This window comes from Trichechus manatus, unplaced genomic scaffold (assembly GCF_000243295.1).
Source record: "Trichechus manatus latirostris isolate Lorelei unplaced genomic scaffold, TriManLat1.0 scaffold00031, whole genome shotgun sequence".
NCBI classification, from domain to species: domain Eukaryota; kingdom Metazoa; phylum Chordata; class Mammalia; order Sirenia; family Trichechidae; genus Trichechus; species Trichechus manatus.
Window position 1 is genome coordinate 15891642 of NW_004443967.1, and position 20212 is coordinate 15911853.

General features: G+C 47.7%; 1 protein-coding gene across 1 annotated transcript in view; it reads right to left on the reverse strand.

The window, feature by feature from the left end:
- ADAM12 (ADAM metallopeptidase domain 12) overlaps positions 1 to 16717 on the reverse strand; it is a 291938-nt gene extending 275221 nt beyond the window's left edge. Inside the window, exons 1-2 of the mRNA XM_012555120.1 lie at positions 16705 to 16717; positions 15746 to 15882 (exon numbers count right to left, since the gene is read on the reverse strand). Coding sequence (XP_012410574.1) covers positions 15746 to 15882; positions 16705 to 16717 — 150 coding nt within the window. The remainder of the gene's footprint in view (positions 1 to 15745; positions 15883 to 16704) is intronic.
- Positions 16718 to 20212: the final 3495 nt, after the last annotated feature.

The window sequence follows — 20212 nt, forward strand, 5'->3', positions numbered from 1 at the left end:
AGGTTTAAACACACGGGCTGCACGCTGGCTGATGCCTGGTGTGCTCTGTAGCAGAGGAGCCCAATGCCTCGGATAAGCAGGGTCCTCGCAAGTTAGCAACTGCAAGTGACAGCGGTGACTCGTCCAGGTCCCTTCAATATGACATCCATTGCCGAGGTTCCAATCTCATCAGCAGCCCAGGAATCCTGCAGTGTCAGCTGTCTGTCAGGAAGGCTCCTTTGCACGCGTTTAGACAACCTAGAGGACATTTAGGAGCCCTGGTGACACAGTGGTTAAAGCACTTGACTGCTAACCAAAAGGTTGGCGGTTCGAAGCCACGAGGCACTCTGTGGGAGACAGATGTGGCAGTCTGCTTCTGTAAAGATTTTCAGCCTCGGAAACCCTATGGGGTAGTTCTACTCTGTCATACAGGGTCGCTATGAGTTGGAATCGACTTGACGGCAAGAGGTTTTTAATGGGTAAGAGATATTTAGCCTCTGGGTGGTGCAAAAGGTTAAGCGCTCGACTACTAGCTGAAAAGTTGGCGGTTTGAACCCACCCAAAGGTGCCTTGGAAGACAGGCCTGGCAATCTGCTTTCAGAAGGTCACAGCCTTGAAAAACCAAACGGAACCGTTCTACTCTGTACGCATGGGGTCGCCATGAGTCGGAATCAGCTTGACAGCGACAACAGGAGACGGCTGGGGCGCAGTGGTGGCTGAGGAGCAGATTCTTGCCTTCCATACAGGAGACTCGGGTTCGATTACAGTTCTAGCCAATGCACCTCAAGCACAGCCACCTCTCGTCCATCAGTGGAGGTTTGCGTGTTGCTATGATGTACATAGGTTTCAGCGGAGACTTCAGACTAAGACAGACTAAGAAGAAAGGCCTGGCAATCTACTTCTGAAAAATCAGCCAATGACAACCCCGTGGATCCCAACAGTCTGATCCACAGACAGTCCCGGGGACGGCACAGGACCGGGTAGCGTTTAGTTCCGTTGGGCGTGGGGTCATCATGAGTCAGGGGCTGACTGGGCGGCAGCTAACAATAAGGAGACATGCCATTTTCACCTGCTGACCTCACATTTCCTTTCCTGCAGGCCCCAGGAACCATCACTCTCCTGCTCCGCCCTTGTGATTCTGCTTCACTATCTCCACCTCCCAGGGCCACGAGCAGACACTTGACCAGGCTTGTCCAGTCCCGGTATCCCATGCCTTCTGACCACACTGGTCATTTCAAATATGGACACATGACCTATATTTGTCCTCAGAGACTCAATTTGAAGACTTTTGTTTAAATCATTGAGGGCTGAACGTCTAGAGCTGGGGCTGCTGAGAGGTAGCTACAAGACCGGAGCTGCTGGTAACCATCTTGCCACTGCGCAGGCAGGTCCTCTCTGAGAACAGAGCCGACAGACAGAAGCTGAGATAAGAGACACAGAGAGTAAGTACAAGACTGAGAACATTGTTTGCGTCCCAGGAGATTGGCATGCCTCAAGCCAGGAAAAGCTTCAGGAATTTTCAGTTTTGTGAATTTAAAAAAATTCCGTTTGACACATTTACTTTGCATTTAATTAGGTTTCTCTCACTGGTTACCAAGAGTTATTCATTAGGTAATTCTCAAGAATGGATGATAACTCTTGGCCAGGGTCCATTCCAAGACAAAGGCTAGATGGTGAGTGGGGTCGGAGCGTGGAGATATCTGAATTAAAGTACTCCTATTGCATTTCCCTGAGTGGGGAGCCACACTTAGGAGTGGGCTGTATCACAACCCACGCTTTGGAAGGAAAGCAGAGAACTCATTTTGGGGGCTAGCATCTAGAGGGAATAGCAAAACATCCAGATTGAGATGACCCAAGACAGCTGGAAACATGAACCCGAGTCTTGCACAAGATCAGGGCCGCGTCCTTGGAATAGAGGTGAGAGTTGAAACTTGGAATGAGCTGAGAGGCTCCAGGGAGGGAACGCAGTCAAAAGGAAGTAGGCAGAGACAGAACCTTGGGCGCTGCCTAGACTTAGAAGGCCGGTGGGAGAGAAGAGAAATGGAGGAAAGGCCAGGGGAGCATCAGGGCAGGGAGGAGGAAACTGAGACCCTGAAATCAGGGGAAGCAGCTGCAAGGAGAAAGAGATCACCATCTGCTGACTCAAGACGCTGAAGGTACTAGAGACGGAGTGAAGGCTGGGAATTTACCAAATCGTTGCTCATCTTGTCAAAAGCTATCTCAAGTGAGCGGTAGGGTAGAACCAGGCTGCAAGAGCTACTCGGCAAATCCAGGATGAAAAAGCAGACGTCAAGATCAATCAGCTGCCTCGGAGTCGCCCGATGGGCGAGGCAGCGGCAGAAAAGGTGGGCAGGGGTGGAGGCAAGGTTATAAGCAACTGGGGCATTAACTCTAAAAAATGTAAATGCCATAATGTTGTCTTTGGGTGTAAATCACTGTTTTAAGATGCTAGTCGCATCATCAGTAGAAAGGTATAAAAAACTTGTCAGCATGCACCGTGTCAACCCAACTCACGGGGACCCGACTCATGGCAACCCCATACACAATGAGAAGAACGCTGTTGTGATTTGCAGGGTTTTCATTGGCTGATTTTCAGAAGTTGATCACCAAGCCCTTCTTCCTAGTCTATCTTAGTCTGGAAGCTCCGCTGAAACCTGTTCAGCATCATAGCAACACACAAGCCTTCACTGACGGACGGGTGGTGGCTGCGCATGAGATGCACTGGCCAAGAACCGAGCCCAGATCTCCAGGATGGCAGACAAGACAAGAATTCTACCATCTGCCCCCAGGTACTTGATAGTCCTTTCTAAATACAAACATAGAGAACGACAACTTGCCATTCCCACCACAGTTCAAAATCTCTGCCATGACCCTTTCTAAGCAAGGTGAGGGAGACAGTGAGAGCTTCAACAGGCTGCCTCATTTTGTATAGAAGCTGGGGCTTGTGACTTAATTAACACTCCTCCCCATGTGATCCAGAAAGAGACAAAGGAAATACTAATGAGACCTGCTCCAGTCTCAGCTGCTTCAAATAAAATAGTTAAATAAGTGCGCTGTTGAGGCCACAGGAATTTCTTGAAAGGAGTTGCCTCCAAGGTTAACAGATGTTATCGGCCCATTCTGTGTGAGCTGAGATTCTTGGAATCTGAAGACATGGGCAGTTCTAGCTGGTAAGGTTTCACTGCAAAAATGTGCATCTGTTGTCTTTAAGGGTATTTACTTCATCAAAGCTGTACGTTTCCACAGCTTCTGGGTACTGACTTTATAGGAAAAGATCTTTAAAGCTTCTCCAACTCATTTCCCTACCTGCCAACTTTCCTTGTAACGCCTACTGGTGCCAAAAGTGTCTCTGTGCTTCCGTCTGTTATAACCGACAACAATGCATTCAATGCCTCATGTCTGACTCAAGAACAGTGGTCCTGTCCTTCCTAACTGACAGCTCCTTCTAACCCTGGCTGGCAACTGAAGTGTGGGTATTAAATCAGAATATCGGTTTAGTCCGCGGAACCCGGACGACGACCAGCTTGCGCTGTGCCCGTTACAGGCATTTCCTGCGACAGCTGCCTTCCCAGAAACGCTCCCAGACTGAACCAGACACAGCTCAGTACCTGCCAGGGAAACAGCAGGCTGGAAAACTCAGCCTCTGAACCACCACTGAGCCACGCTGGACACAGGCCGTGAGAGCTCCCTTCTCCCCTTGCTGAACCTGTGAGCAAGGGGGTCCACAGACCCGGGATTCTTTGCTTTTCCAAAACAGCCCCAGACATAAAACTGCAGGAGGGCCCACATCTACCCCGGATGCTCCGGTGAGCAGAGACAAATACGCCGGCAGGCCAGCGTCTGGCCAACCCAGAGCTCTCGGAGATCCGATACGTTCCCACGTATTCCACTTGAGAGATTTGTCTGTGTCAAAGGACGCTAAACCCAGCAATAACTTTTGGCAATGCAAACACATTCCTATTAGCTGAAGAGGCACTACTGAAGCTTATATGCCCCAGTGGTCTCATTTGGAGCCATAAAAGAAGGGGCTGTATTTCAAAGGAGCGCGGATAAAATTCTCTAGCCCTGGTGGGCTCTTAACTCTTCCTTACGTGTGTGCTGCAGGGAGAGCTGACATTTCTCCTCGAGTTCTGTCTGAGCAAGCTTCCAAGTGGCTCTGAGATGAAACTGCGGGTGTTTATACGTTCTTCAAAAAGGCAAAATAGCTCTAGTGCCAAGCACAGGGCCTGGCATAGAATGGGTTCTCCATAAACGTTTGTTGGTGTCTTAGTGATCTAGCGCTGCTGTAACAGAAGTACCACAAGCGGATGGATTTAACAAACGGAAACTTATTTTCTCACAGTTTAGGAGGCTAGAAGTCCAAACTCAGGATGCCAGCTCTAGGGGAAGGCTTTCTCTCTCTGTCAGCTCTGGAGGAAGGTCCTCGTCTCTGTGAGCTTCAGCTCCTGGGCGATTCGTGTGGTTTGGCTTCTCTCTTCCCCCATCTCTGCTCCTCCTGCTTGTTTGTTTAATCTCTCTTATATTTCAAAAGAGACCGATTTAAAACACACCCAACACTAATCCTGTCCATTAACGTCACAAAGACAACTCATTCCCAAACGGGATTATAGCCACAGGCATAGAGGCTAGGATTTACAAACACAGATTTTGGGGGGCGCAATTCAGTCCATTAACAGTTGGTTAAATGAGTCTACAGAAAGAACTAATAGAAATGTAGGGTGATTTTTAATCAGTTATTTTTCTGTCTCCTCAAAAGTTACACATCACAGCTTTTAGACAGAACGCCATCGCCCGGCGCCTTGTCTCCGGGCACAGCCACCACCCTCGGCAGCTGAGCAGGTTCTGAACGTCCCACTCTCAGGGTCTGCGACGGACTGAATTGTGTTCCTCCAAAATATGTGTTGCAAATCCTCAACCCCTATGCTTCTGGATGTAATTTCATTTAGGAATTTCTTTGTTACGTTAATGAGACCATATTAGTGCAGGGTTGGTCTTAAAATCAAGTACCTTTGAGATATAAAAAGAGCAGAGCAGGCCCAGAGAAGCAGCACAAACGGAGGGGAAGATACATGTCACGTGAAGGTCACCAAGGAACCCAGGAACAGAAGCTGAAAAGAGACAAGGACCTTCCTCCGGAACCGACAGTGAGAAAGCCTTCCCCTAGAGCCAGTTCCCTGAATTCGGACTTTCTAGCCTCCTAAACCGTGAGAAAATGACCTTTTGTTCGTTAAAGCCCCCCACTCGTGGTATTTCTGTTATAGCAGCGCTAGATAACTAAGCCAGGATCCAATCCTCTTCCCATCCCCAGATTTGTGCAGGGCTCAATTTTCATGGCTCAACACGGCGACAATAAACACTATTGGATGGAAAAAAATGGAAGAATTTTTAAAGACCGATAACGGTGTTTTCCAACTGGTATAATGTGTTCCCCCAATGATTACTACTGTTAGCTGCCATCAAATCAGCCCCCAACTCACAGTGACCCCACACACAAGGGAATGAAATGCTGTCCTGTCCTCCACAATCCCCGTGACCGGTTGTGGATCGGTACGTTGTGATCCATAGGGTTTTCATTGGCTGACTTTTGAAAGCAGATCACCAGGCCTTTCTTCTCAGCCCGTCTTAGTCTCGAAGCTCCACTAAAACCTGTTCAGCACCAGAGCAGAAACCTCCGCTGACAGATGGGTGGAGGCTGCGCATGAGGTGCAGTGGCTGGGAATCCAACCCGGGTCTTCTGCACGGAAGGTAAGCCTTCTCCCACTGAACCACCACCTTCTCCCGTGACAGACAAACGCATTTCAGCAGGTACACACCACTCTTCATTTGAATCACTTACATTAATTTTATGTGTCTGAGAAATCAAGTCAATGAGTACATCAGTCTTGTATAAACAATTAGGAATGGCTGCTTCCGTAATTAGACAAAAACCATGCAAGTGGGTCATGGGTGACCAAAGTTTGGGACACATGGATGTAAAATACGTCACCCACAGATACAAATACATCCCTGCTGATCCACTGGTGATGAGGGACATTGCATGTGTGATGTTTCTGAATTTGGGCCCATCTGTCCATGTGCCCCAGAGGCCTCCCTGGGAGATGCCTACTGGGGTGAGACTTGTTGGGAAGAAGACAAAGGAACTGAGTCAAGTCAACGGCTCCCATGGCAACTGGGAATCCTGATGGGGACACAATCTGCCACGCTGGTCTCATCAGCTCTGTGCTCTCACCAACTCTGTTTTGGGTTTATGACCGTATCTTTAAAATACGTAATAGGAAAATTAGTAGGTTCAAGCAAAAAAGAAGACCCTTAGTACCTCCGCTGAGTAAAAATTACATATGAAAATGGTTATGCCAGCTGAATAAAATCTGTGTGCATGCCACTTTTAGGAAAAGGTCAAATTAATTTCAGGTAATTAGCTGAAAGGCAGCCTTGAGGCATGCATCAACTCAGGGAATGTGAAAAGCCGCAGTCAGGTCAAATGCTGAAGAACTGGGAATTAATTTTTAAAAATAACTTCTTAGGAAAAAACTTAATAATTAGGTTTGACTTTCAAGACTTGATTTAATTTACTGGGAATAGTTATTCTTTTTTGACCTCTATAGCTACAGCCATAAAAGAAAAAAAGAAAAACAGAAACCAAATTCCTGGTATATGTTCCCTAATTGGAGCTCTGGTAGCAAAGCGATTAAAAGCTCGGCTGCTAACCAAAAGGTCAGCAGTTCAAATCCACCAGCCACTCCTTGGAAACCCTACGGGGCAATTCTACTCTGTCCTATAGGATCACTATGAGTTGAAATTGACTGGACAGCCGGGGGTTAAGAGGTAGGGAGAAGCAGACGAGTTAGCGGTGGGTGTGGCGGACAGGTGGACAGGATCCCGTCTTCTGACTGACAGAGGACTCGCAAAGGGGGCATGCAGTTGAAACAAACACATCATCTTCGCTTGCTTGCTTCTGTGTGCGTGTGTCCAGAAAGGCGGAGTGAGGAGGAAAGACCCTGGCAGGGAGCTGGAAGTGAGACCCCATCTCACTGAAGAAAGCCAGACCTCCTCGGGGGGCATGGCTGACAGAGAGGAGAGTGACGGCTGAGGGTCGCCACGCCTGCCCGTGACCTGCGACTCCACCGTCAGGAGTCAGGATTTATGAACCCGTCCTGATACAACGCGCAGGGGAAAGAAAGCTAAAGGGTCTTCCTGGAGACAGCACAGCACCGGGGAAGGGCACTAGGCTTCAGAATCTGACAGACCTGGGCCCAGACGCTAGTCCTTCACAGGATGTTCTCCCCTGGGAGCTTCAGTGTCCTCATCTGCAAGCGGGACGGCCATCCTCACCTCTGGAGACTGCTGGGCAGATCCAGAGGGATCACAGCTATAAAATGTCTGGCCCAGGGGTTGGCAAACTACAGCCCAAGGGCTGGACCCAGCCCACTGCCTGTTTTTGTATGGCCTGTGAACTAAGAATGACTTTTACATTTTTAAATCATAAAAAAAAGTGAGAGAGAGAGGCTAATATTTCATGACACGTGGAAATTTTTATTAAATTTAAATTTCAGTGTCCGTATTAAAGTTTTATTGGTCCATGGTCACACCCATTTACTCTGGCACTATCTGTGGTTGCTCTGGTGCTACAATCAGAGCAGCTTGAAGGGTTGCAGAGACCACGTGGCCCACACAGCTGAACATGTGCACTGTCTGCTCTTCACGGAAAAATGTGCCAAGCCCTGGTCATGCCCCACACAAGGCCAAGGGAAGGCTCTTAGTAACTGTCAGGCTCCCTAACCTTCTCCATCTTTCCCCATGTGCTGTGGTTCTCAATCAGGGACATTATTGCCCCCAGGGGACATCTGGCAATGGCAGGGGACACAGATCAAGGTGTCATAACTTAGGGGGGCTGCTATTGACATCTAGTGGGTAGAAGCTAGGGATGCTGCTAAACATCCTATAAAGCACAGACAGTCCCCCCACCACACACACACCTGCCAGAGAATTAGCTTGCCCAAATGGCAGTCGAGCCAAGGTTGAGAAACCCTGCCATAGCTTAAGTAGAAAGCCCAGACTGAGTTAAGGGCAAGGACTAAGTGGCTGACATTTGCTGAGTGCCAACCATACTGAGGGCCTGTGCCAGGCAGCAAGGTAACCACTACATCTCCTTTGCAGATGAGGAAAGGCAGGCTCAGCCAAGGTCTAGCGATCAGCCCAAAGCTATACAGCAAGGCAGAGGCTGTGCTGGCTTCTGAATCCCTACTCCACATACCACGGCATTGATCCTGCTAACAGCTGAGTTCGTAGACAGAGACACAAGGGGCCAGCTTACATCTCTGCAATTCTTCTCCCCTGAGGGTTGACAGAGTCTCGGTTGGGGGGCGGGGGTCCTGGGGCTCAATGGGAGGTAAGAGGCCAGGGCACCAGAGAGGGATGGAACATACTAGGAGTCTGTATAATCTGGAAATAACATTCTAACTGGTGAGCCACTGTACCTTTCTTACAAACCACTCCATTCTAGGTATTTTAAAAAAATTATACTCTTAAGAGGAAACATTATCTGCTGGTGTGTAAGCTGATGTAAGCTCAATGTTCCGTAAGTCAGAAAGGGTAACCATCAGGCCACCCAGCTGAACTCCAGGCACCACTGTCTAGCCTGCACTCACTACTGCAATTTCCAGAACGATCCCTCCGAGAAGAGAAATTACCCTCTGTAATGGTTAAAATTGTGTGTCAACTTGGTTGGGCCATGATTCTCAGTGTTTATATGTGATCACTCCCATGATGGGATCTGCTGTGAGTAGCCAATCAGTTGAAAGGGAGTCTCCTTGGGCGTGTGGCCTGCATCCGAATATAAGCAGACGTTCTGGCTTTTTGTTCGCTCTGGATCCTGCGGCTGTCTCCTGTTCGTCTGACCTCTGGTTCTTGGGACTTGAGCTATCAGCTTATCTGCTGATCTTGGGATTCCTCGATCTTCACAGCCTGTGAGCAAGAGCCCTGCTCTTCGACCTGCCGATCTTGGGTTCCCCAGCCCCGGCAGCTACATGAATTAGGAGAAGCCTTGCTGTCTTGCCTGCCAATCTTGGGATTCATCAATCACCGGCCTATGATCAACAGTCTTGCTATTCAACTTGCCAATCTTGTGTTCACCAGCCCCTGTGGCTACGTGAATTGGGAGAAGTCACAGACTTCGGACATTCCAGCTTCTACAATCGTGTGAGCTGTTTCCTTGATATAAATCTGTCTTTATATATATTTATATGCTTTACTGGTTTTCCTTCTCTAGAGAATCCAGCCCAAGACACTCTCCGACACCCCTTACAGTTTTCATAAGTCCAACACTGCCATTTCTCCGTATCATTAGTTCTTGGGTTGAGCATAGATAAAACGCTTATTTTAGGGGCCGTGCTATATAATGATATCCGTTTGAAAGAACCAGCACACTCTCAGGGAGATAAGCTTACCCTATGAGAGGCAGAAGAAATCATGGAGATAGCAGATCCAGGTGCCCCCCCCAACACCTGCTCTGCCCTCTCCCCCACACCCGCTCTGTCCTCCCCCCATGCCCGCTCTGTCCTCCCCCTCGCACCCGCTCTGTCCTCCCCCACCCTGCTCTGTCCTCCCCTCCATGCCCACCCTGACCACATGCTCTGGGGTAGACCAGAGGGTGGACTGTCCCTACAATCAGAGCTGTGTCTCTGCAGCATCTGGCTCCTTCTCTCATGTTCACAGGCTGAATATGCATGAGTTCAACGGGTCCAGGATGTGACTCCACATCACAGAGATGCCTATGACTTACCATGGACAGACGTCCAGGAAGGCTAAATCTGTCCGGGAGGTCAGGAAGGGCTGCACAGGAGAAGGTGCTGTCTAAGCTGGGACTTCCAGAGTGAGTAGGACTCAGGGGTCAGGAGCGTCCACTTCGGCACACTGAATTGGCAGTAACTGGGCACTGTCAGAAGATGTCTGCAGCTCATTGGCAGTAGGTAATCAGATCTCAGGGGTCAAAGTTGAGTGAGAGACACAGATCTGAAGTCAATGCGTGTTAGACAACAAATGCTGATGTCATCGTGTGTAATGTGCATGACACGTAGGAGGCACTCGATCTAAGGTAGCTATGGTTACTGCTGTCATTTAGGTGAGCCCTCTGGGAACAGGTGGACAGTAGAGTCAGAGAAGAGAACGGCATTGCTGGCCAGAGCCCGCTAGCCCAGGTGGGCCTAGGAAGAAATTCAGGAAACCAAGAGTGAAGGCAAAGCCAGGAGGAGGAAAAAAAGCGAGAATGAAAAACATGAGGAGAAACGAGAGAGACAGGGGTCTCAGGAGCCAAAGGAAGCGAGGATTTCAAAGAAGGACTGAATCAACCTCAAGTAAGACAAGGAAGTGGAAGGTTTCAGAACTTGGGAGCCCCTGCCCCACAGCCCTGGCTATAGCAGTTCTGAAGACGGTGATGGGAGAGCAGCCTGCGACCAAGGGAGAAGAGGAGGCAGCGAAGCAGACCACCCCCTGAGGAGTCTGACAGTGACGGGCTGAAAGAGTTGGTCACAGAGGGAAAGCTGGCTCCGTGTTCTCAGCAGCAAAGCACACCAAGCAGAAATGTGTGGAGCAGAAGCCACCTCTGCCATTTTAATTAGTTGCTATTTGAGACCTGCAATATGCTAAGGGAAGCTGTGGTTTCATGGTTCTAATCCGTTTGCCTTTCTATTTTCCATTTCACACGCTAGTCCCCTAATTTCATTCTCATGCGAGAGCGCTGGAATTTGGAAGTTTCCTGGAGCGTTCAAAGGTGGAGCTCCACGGAGGTCATCTCATCATCGGTCACCTTTCGACATTCTTTGTCAGGTACCAGCGTTCATTTTTTCCAAGACATGAAACTGGAAATAGGTCCCCAAAGAGACTTGAGACATTCAATCTCACCTTACATTTTCTAGTTCCTGGAGTATTTTTAGAGTCATTGTTTCACGTGATTCTTACAATGACCCTAAGAGGGAAGAAAATCAGACAAGTTTTATTTCCATTTCATAGACAACAACATGCAAACAACCTCGAAGCTGGAGGCTCTCCAACCTGCGTGAGGCCACACTCTCCCCTCTTCTCTTTCAGCTAAAACGTCAGCAGCAAGGATGGCCTGATTCTGGATTCGGTAAGGACACACTAACATCCCAGCCAGGGTGAAGAGGGGTGGGGAAGAAGGGAAACAGAAAGAGAGAAAACATCTGACTTGCTTTTGCAGATTCAGCTCAATCAAGTTGACCAGCACTCCTGAGCTGGATGCAGCATCAACTTTCTCTTGTACCTTGGTTCTAAACATGTGTGCTCATTAGAATCACCTCATTAGAATCATCTTTAAAACCAGATTAGAATCAGCTGGGCCCCACCCAACCCGATTAAAACAAGGTCTGGAGGGCTGAAGCCTGGATGCCCCACTATTTATAAAAGCTTCAGGGGCACATTCTGGGTGCTATGCAGCCAGTGCTGGGAATCACTGCACATGGTAGCATGTCACTGACACAGTGGACACCAAGGTAAACCGTGGGCTCCTTCTTCTTGGGGCCATCTGTGATGGTTCCACCACCCACCTCAACGGCCAGGTCCAAACACAAAGGTTAACTTCAGTGTCTCTAACCCATCGGCAAGTCCAATTGGCTCTCTTCCAAATACGTCCCCAATCTGACCACCTCTCACTGAGCCCGTGAGCAGGGTCTGAGCGGCCTCCCTCTAGACCTTGGACAGCTGTACCAGCCTCCTCACGGCTCCCTAGTTTCCACTCTGGGCCCCGTGGTCCAGTCTTCCCGTGGCTGTCAGAGCTCTCAGCTACAAGACAGTCACATGACCAGGCTCAAAGCCTTCCAACACCTTACAATCCCAGATCCACCCTGTCCGGGCCCTGCTGACCTCTGCACATTCCTGCGTCCGCTCCCTCTGTTCCAGCCTCACGCTTGCTGTTCCCTCGGCCTGGATGCTTGGCCCAGATCGTTGCATGGCTGGCTCACCTGTTATTTCCATTTAAGTGCCACCACTCAAATGTCACCTCCCCAGGGAGAGCTTTTCTGACTAGCCGGTCCACAACAGCACCCACCTCTGGCCCTCCACCCTTGGCCGTCTGCATTTTTCTGCAAAGCCCTCAGCAGCACCCATAGTCCCACGGTCAGCTGGCTTGTTTCCCTCTGACACTCGGATAGAAAATCCCTAAGGGCAGAGATGGAGCCCCAGCCCCAAGACCAGCCTTGTGCAGAACAGGCACTTAACAAACACGAGCGGATGAATGATGAACTCCCAGAGAGCCTGTTAGTCGTTTAGCCCAAGGACTCTGGGACCAAGCCCGTTGGGGCATAGGATCAGTTCTGCCTGTCGGTCCCAAGGGTGGCCTTGCACACCGTCCTCGTGGGATGAGGGTAAGCCCAGGGTGGCCTGGGGAGGGGGTCTGAGGGCTGTGAGAGGAGAGTGAGCCGGTCACACTGTGATGTGCTTCATATGCTGAGCCGAGAGCTGGGCTTCGTGCTGAGGACGTGAGATACACCACCGAAGGCTTCGAGAAGAATTGTGACAAGTTAGAGGTTTGCTTTAGGAAAATCACCCTGGCAAATTGTCCGGAGGGAGACCAGAGGGGACCTGGAATTTCAGGTCGCCTCTCTCTATTCACCGCCGATGTCCCTGAGGTTAGCGGCATTCCCGGCTAGAAGCAGTCTCCTCAGCTTCCAGCTCCTGGTCACTGGCCTTCTGACGGCCAGCCGGGGGTGGAAAACAATGGAAGTCAGATATCTCTGGGTAAATAAGGAATGCCCTGCGCTCTTACAAACACTGCACGTCACGGGAAGAATAATCACAGAGGACTCACGGTATCATCAGCCAAGTCCCCAAATCAAAACATTTTACTCTCAGAGAAAGCGGGCTGCAGTTTATCTTCTCCTCAGGACAAATGTCTGTTTTCCACAGCCACTGTTTCAACAGTGAGGTCACATGTGACCCACTCAACCTGACCCTGTGCAGATCTTGGCCCCTGATGCTCCCACAGACTGGATCCCAAGTCCATCTGTCTATTTCTCACTCACCTCCCACAGTCCAGACATACCAGGCTCCTTGCTGTTCCTCACACACACCAGCCTCGCACACACTTACTCTTCACACAGTTGGTTCTTTACAACTTACTGAGAAAGCTTCATAGTTTAGCATCTTCTTACAGAGGTCTTCCTGGCCAATCTGTCAAAATAAACCTCCTTGGTTAAGCTAAAAGCAAACCCTTTGCTGTAGGGTTGATTCCAACTCATAGCGACCCTATAGGACAAAGTAGAATTGCCCGACAGGGTTTTCAAGGCCGTAAACTTTATGGAGGTAGACTGTCACGTCTTTCTGCCATGGAGTGGCTGGTGGGTTCAAACTGCTGACCTTTCAGTTAGCAGCTGAATGCTTAACCACTGTGCCACTAGGACTCCTTTGTCCTTGGTTAGTCCCTATAATAACTTGCTGTTTCTTTCTAAACACTTATCACTATCTATATCAATTTTATTTCATTTCCCTCACTAGAATGTAAGTGGAAGGGGGGCAGAAAGCATCCCTACCTTCTTGACTGATTGTATGCCCTGCCCCTGGCAGATAACAGGTGCTCAGCTAAAAATTGGCTGAATAGAAAGAAGGGAGCGAGGAATAAAACAGGGAAGTAGAAAAGCAAGAAAAAAAATCTAAAGTCCACATTCCAAGGCAGAACAGGTACAGGAGTGCTGCAGAAATACACACCAACATGAGCGTGCTTTGCACATCAAAGATGCACTCTGTTGACGCAGTTGAAAATTAACATCTCAACTGTTGCGTTTGATGGCAAGGACAGACATACACATCTACACCATTAGCCAGACCTTTATTCCCACAACACATACACCCCATACAGAATTCCGGCCAACACGTATCATAAGTTAGTAGACATTTACACGTATCCTTTTTCATACAGGGTCTTGGCGGTTACCCACCAAATACAGGTCCGTACTGTAATCACAGAGCTGTATGCTGATTCCAGAAGCCAGGTGTTGAGATGAGCTCCATAACATTACAGTGAGAAATTGCTGTTCCCTAACCTGCTGGTCCCTATTCCCTTAAATAATATTGGCAACTCAGAGTTCCCGTAGTGCAGTGGGGATATGCCTACTACCCACATGGTTCTAATTTTGGAGGCAGAATCCCAGGGGAGTTGGGACATCTGTCATACAGTAATGGTTTTTCCTCGTTTTCCACAAAAATGGTGCTGTGACCCACAACCATCAGGCAGTAAGCTTGGCCAGTTGGTGTCACTGGTTCCCCCCCAGCACTCCTTACGATGTGTGTCAGCTGGCCGGCTGGCACTCAGGACAAAGCTGGAGAAATCTAAACCGTCCATCCCATTGGAGAACCCAGAAACCCCCTCAGTTGGGCAGCCGCCAGGTAGGGTTGCCAGACAAAACATAGGATGCCCAGGTAAATTTGGATTTCTTATAAACAACATTTTTGTGTATGTCTCAAATATTGCATGAGAAATACTTATACTACAAAAAAAAAAAATCATTCCTTATCAGAAACCCAAATTTAACCAGGCATCTTGCATTTTTTATTTATAAATCAGGCAACTCCACCTCCAGGGAAGGCCCCGTTATAACTTCTACCACCCAAGAAACATTAGATTGTTCCATATTTCATATTAACAGCTATAAATATTTTAAATAGATATACTTTCTTTGTTAAAAAAAAAAAAAACACTAGGCTCCTCTTTTCCTGCATCTATCATATTGCTCCTGTTTTGCCGAATAACGGCCTGAGATTTTTTTTTAATATCTTATGTTCTTCTTCCAGGAAACATCAATACTACCATGCTCGACTTATATTTTGTATATTCAGTTTGCAAGAGTCGCCATGAAACAGAACTATTTTAAAAGCGCGGATTTGGCATTTGTATCCTTTAATCATATCACCAACCTTTCTTACTAAACCAAAAAAAAACCTTTCTTAATACTCAGTTTAAACTGCACACCTCTCTAGAAAATAAATTAATGATAGATCATAATATCATTACTCATATAAAGGTGATCTGCTGCAACCCTTCTAGAAAGCTTCAGAGGATTTTTTGCAATCTCAACTGCTCTTTTAAAAAATATGTTTTCAATTATGAAAAATGATCTAAAAATAGTTCCCCATAGCACAAGGACAAAGCCATCTGTATGATCTCCCCAAGGAGCTCAGATTTCTATGGATTATATCACTTCCCAATTGTTCCTATAAGTTGTGAAATTTAAGAAAGATGTCGATTTGGCAGAAAATACTCATCTAAATAGTAACTGTAATCACTAATACTTCAATTGTTTTTCTATTATTCGCTCACATCACACAAGGCTCAAAGCAAACACATGTCAAAGTAAACCAGAGTCTAAAATCGCATTAAAACTCATTACCAACCTTTTTTATACAATTGCATAAAACCATCTTTACCAACAGTCGAGCAATAAAAATCAAAATGTTGATGAAATAGACATGGATATAGAAAAATACCTGGCACTCGAGCAAAACAAACACGGAAGTTATATATCTGACAACGTAATCACAGCTGTCTGGTAGAGAAATAACTTCCAGTAGATGCAAATAATCAGCAAAACTGCTATATCAAAATTGGTTTGTATTTCACCTTCTTAAGCATAAAGCTTTCGAGGAGGGTAAAGTTAGCATTAAAATGAGTGAAGATAAAACTTGAAGAAAAGAATATGAAGGCAGTCAGTGTGATTTAAAAATTTTAGCAGTCTTAAAGTAGAGAAGACAAAAGCCTGACCTCTGAGTCCATGCCCTTTGTGGGGCTCCAGAAGTCTCCGTTCAAAAGGGAGGCACTCACGACTTGGTAAGCTTCTCTCTCGTCCCTCCTTTGGGTCGGCTGCACGGAAGGTGCCAATTCACTTCCCACGCTCACCCCTGGATCAAAAAGAAAAGAGGCCAGTTTTTCTTTCTAGCGGGGAAGAGTTTAGCATCCAAAGCTTATATAAATGACTCAGTGAAACTATCTGGATACTGAATAAACCCGGGGAAACACTATAACGTATTAAATCACGTAAGTGTTAAAACTGATGAATTCTCTGTCAGTGTACACATAAAATTTTGTAACTTAAAGGAAGGAAAAAAAAGTTTTTTTTTTTCTTTCAAGACTTCTAGCCTGTGCTAAGTTATTAACATAGTCAAGGTAGACAATTCAGTTCTTCAACAAGCAACAAAAATTTTTCCCAAGCAGTGAGTTCTTCAAATGATAAATGGGTGCTTTACTTCAGATCAGCGCCCTAATAAAAGCTTCAGGGCTTTACTGTATTAAGACTAAATCTATTTACTTAAGTCACCGTGAATCTGTTAAACACAATGCCAATTTTCCTCTCTGTACTTACGGGGCCTAATTTTATATGCCTCAGTAAGTGATTCTATAGACAAAATTAATTTGCCAGTTCAGACTGACTAGACTGGTTTATGTAAAAGAAAAAAAAAGTCATCTAATAAACTATTATATGATCCTGTTTCTTGAGGTCTCATCTGTCAGATCGGTTAATAAATCAACACAGGTTCAACTTAGCCCATTTCCATAAACAATCCTAACGGAAAACAGAACATGTTTCTCTTCTGGAGAGCGTATCACTTTCTTCACAAATACAGTCATTTCCCTGGGCTTTCTCTCCGATGAGGTCATGCTCCTGCTATTCAGGGCGACCACACTACACCCCTCAAGGTAAAGGATGGTCCCGGGTCCCTCACATGTTATTCCCATTTCTTCATCCAGGACTCATAATTTTCACATCTGAGTCATAATAGCACAGTTTTAAGTTACTAAAGACCCTGCGTTTATGGGGCACAAATGGTATTGAAATTTTAATCCTAGACATTTTACAGTTCCCCAAACACTTTTAAATCCACACCATTTTATCATTTTCGATGTGGAAGTCTGCAGTCACATTCCGGTTACAAAAGGTTTACTGCTATAGTATTCATGGCTGACACAGCCTCTCCAGAAGGTTCTCAAGCTGGTCACAAAGCATTTAAAACTCCCCATGGTTGAGGACCGAGGGAACAGGGAGCAGGGCTGAACTGAAAGCTGGGGACACGGCTGGTGGCAGAAAGGGTGAGCTGGGCCACTCGGTGTGCGGGGAGGAAGGGGACGAGGGTGTGGGCACAGGCTGAGTGAGGACGTGAGAGTGTATGATGCCCAGGGCTGAGATGAGCTGAGTCTTCTGGAATGAACTGGTATTCAAGAGGTGAGGGTTCTGATAGTGTAGGCAGAGGGGGCTGTGGGATTAGCGGAGGTGGCTGGAGGAAAAAGAGTGGGCGATTTGAATGGAGACACCAGAAGTCCTTTCCCTGGCTGCAGAGGTGGCAGCCGTTGGCAGCGTGGAGTGCTTGAATAAAGGGAGCTCCTCCCATGGCTTGAGTTGGTGCCCTTCGGCGTGTCCAAGAGGGTGGGCGGCATTCCTAGAAGCAGGGGCTTTACAGCAAGACCTACAGGAGCATCAACACCATCTCAACCACAGGTCAGCTCGGACCCCTGTTCCAGCTGTCTGCCCAGTTGTTTGTTGGTTTACTCATTCACTCACTCACTCATTCATTCAACAAGTCCTGTATTTATTAACTGTCCACCTTCTGACAGACACTGTTTTAGGGGCTCAGGACCTGATGTCTTCCACTCAAATAGCTCCTTCTTCCTGCTTCAGGCCAGTCCCCCAAACGTCCACAGATGTCACCTCCTGGAGCCAGTCCCCTCTCTGTCCACACTGCTGGAACCCTCACCTCTTACTTACGTCACCCTAGGAGACGCAGCTCGTCTAGGTCCTGTGCACCTAACAGCAGGTCGCAGATGAATCTGCCCTTGTAACTTACGGTCTCACCACGGGGGGAGACAGACAACTGAACAAACGCAACCATGGCAGGGAATAGCACGTGCTCGGGGACGCTCGGCACCGTCTCTGCACCTCTCCTGTAAATCTAAAACCGTTTCCAAATACAGTTAATAAGAACAACAGGGTGGTGTGGCAGAGTGCCTGGGAGGGGACTCCTGATGGGGCAGGGCTCACACAGGCGGCTGGGCGGGGATCAGAGTTACTTTTGGGCGGCATCTTCTTCGCTGATTACTCAAAAAGCCGTGGGAAGAGCTTGTCAGCAGGGAACGAGTGCTTCCCGTTTCCATAAAATGGGGCTGAGTGTGGTGAGGCCAGGCAGGTCACCACATGGACAGTGAAGAGTCCAGCTCAGCATCTGGGCCAGGGAACTGCTCAAGTAACGTCAACGGGTTTCATCCCCATCACTCGCTAAGCTCTGCCACCATCACTCTCTAAGCTCTGCCAAGACCCAGGCCTCTTGCTCAGGACCCTTGGTGGAATTCACACATTGGAACGTACAGAAACAAAGGGAATTCTGATGCAGTTATATGGCTCCTGCAGAGCCAAGCCACTCCACGCAATTAACTGAGTTTAGCTTATACGGGAGCTGGCATGCCACTTGAGTTGGATTAAGAAGGCTCTGAAATACCAGCAATGACGAGTGGGAACTGCTGACCCATCTGAACTTTGCCTTCCACCACTGAAAACATGCCAGGTGCTAAGAGTTACTACGGGCATTATTTTCATCTTTTGAAAAGTAGGGCAAAACTGTTCAAAAAAGGACTTGCGAGCTTAGTTACATTTCTTTTACACAGATGAACCGGCTTGATTATAAGCTGTTCCTGGCAATTCTGTGAGTTACGACTCCAACCCAAGTGAGCTGTTAAATTGAGTAGTTATCCCAAATCCAATTGTTCAAGGGCATGTTAAACCAGGCTGAGGAAGAGTTGCAAGAATGTTCTTGGTGAACTGGAGTTTGTACCGCCTCCCCACTCAGCAGGAGTGGGCAGGACAGGACGGTTCCCGCAGTATGTCAGCCGTGCCTCCAAAGGGCCTGGAAGATTTGCATGCAGGCCTCAGATTCTTGGAGAAAAAGTCTTTGCGTTTAGTGGAGCAGCTGTCTGTCTAAGAGGGAAAGAGGTGAAATGCAGGTCTCCTGGCTGAACCAGTAGGATGACATGGCCAGCAGGGTTAGTAGAGGCAGTAACTCTATATCCTTGACTTTGGGGAAACTAGGGAGGAGAAAAGACCTGGCAATCTGCTCCCATAAAGATTACGGCCTAGGAATCCCTATGGGGCAGTTCTACTCTGTCCTATGGGGTTGCTATGAGCTGCAATCGACTTGACAGCACACAGCAACAACAGGGATGCATCTGTGGTCCAGTGGCAGAATTCTCACCTCCCATGCAGGAGACCTGGGTTTGATTCCCAGCCAACGCACCTCATGTGCAGCCACCAGCCGCCCATCAGTGGAGGCTTGCGTGTTGCTATGAGGCTGAACAGGTTTCAGGAGAGCTTCCCGGCTAAGATGGACTAGGAAGAAAGGCCTGACAATCGACTGTCAAAAATCAGCCAGCGAAAGCCCTGTGGATCACAACCGTCTAATCCCCAACCGATCACGGAGATTGCACAGGACTGGGCAGCATTTCTTTCTGTTGTGCATGGGGCCCCCATGAGTTGGGGTCCCCATGAGTCAGCGCCAACTCAAGGCAGCTAACAACACGGGAGGTGGCAGCAGGGCCTCCTGTTTGACGAGCAGGCTGAGGTTGCACAAACCGAACACAGAGAACCTCTTAGCTCTTGGACCTTGGTAGCAGAAAAGACAGTGTTTAGCCTCCTGAAAGCAAAACATCCAACAACTGAACATTTCCCTTTTCACCTACATATTCCTGCATCTTAATCCAAGAGAAGTTCTTTTTGGCTCATTTTCTCTCCCCTCTAAGAGGCTTTTATTTCTAAATATTCCCAGGAGAATTCAGAGGCAGACTGTGCCCGCACCTGCAGAATGCTGTGCAACCTTTTTAAGCAATTGAGTAACTGCACTATTGGCTGAGAACAGTATTTATTATCTATGCACGTGGATAATGAAGCTCTCTCTCAGCGTTCCAATTGGTCGCACAATATCGCCACCCCCACAGTATCTGTAGTCAGAATGCCATTTCGTAGGAGCTTTGTTATGTATTTATATACCGCTATTTCTTTTGGATGATGCAAATAAAAATTTTATTTGTGCTGCCTGGACAGACAGAATAAATTATACACAGCTGTGAGATATCACAATGTATTTTATGGAGTGATCTTGTTGACAAACCATAAAAGTACATCCGGAATGATGTGTATCTTCAAGCCCCAGAAACCCAAATAAAAAACATGACCTTATAAAATAGACAGTT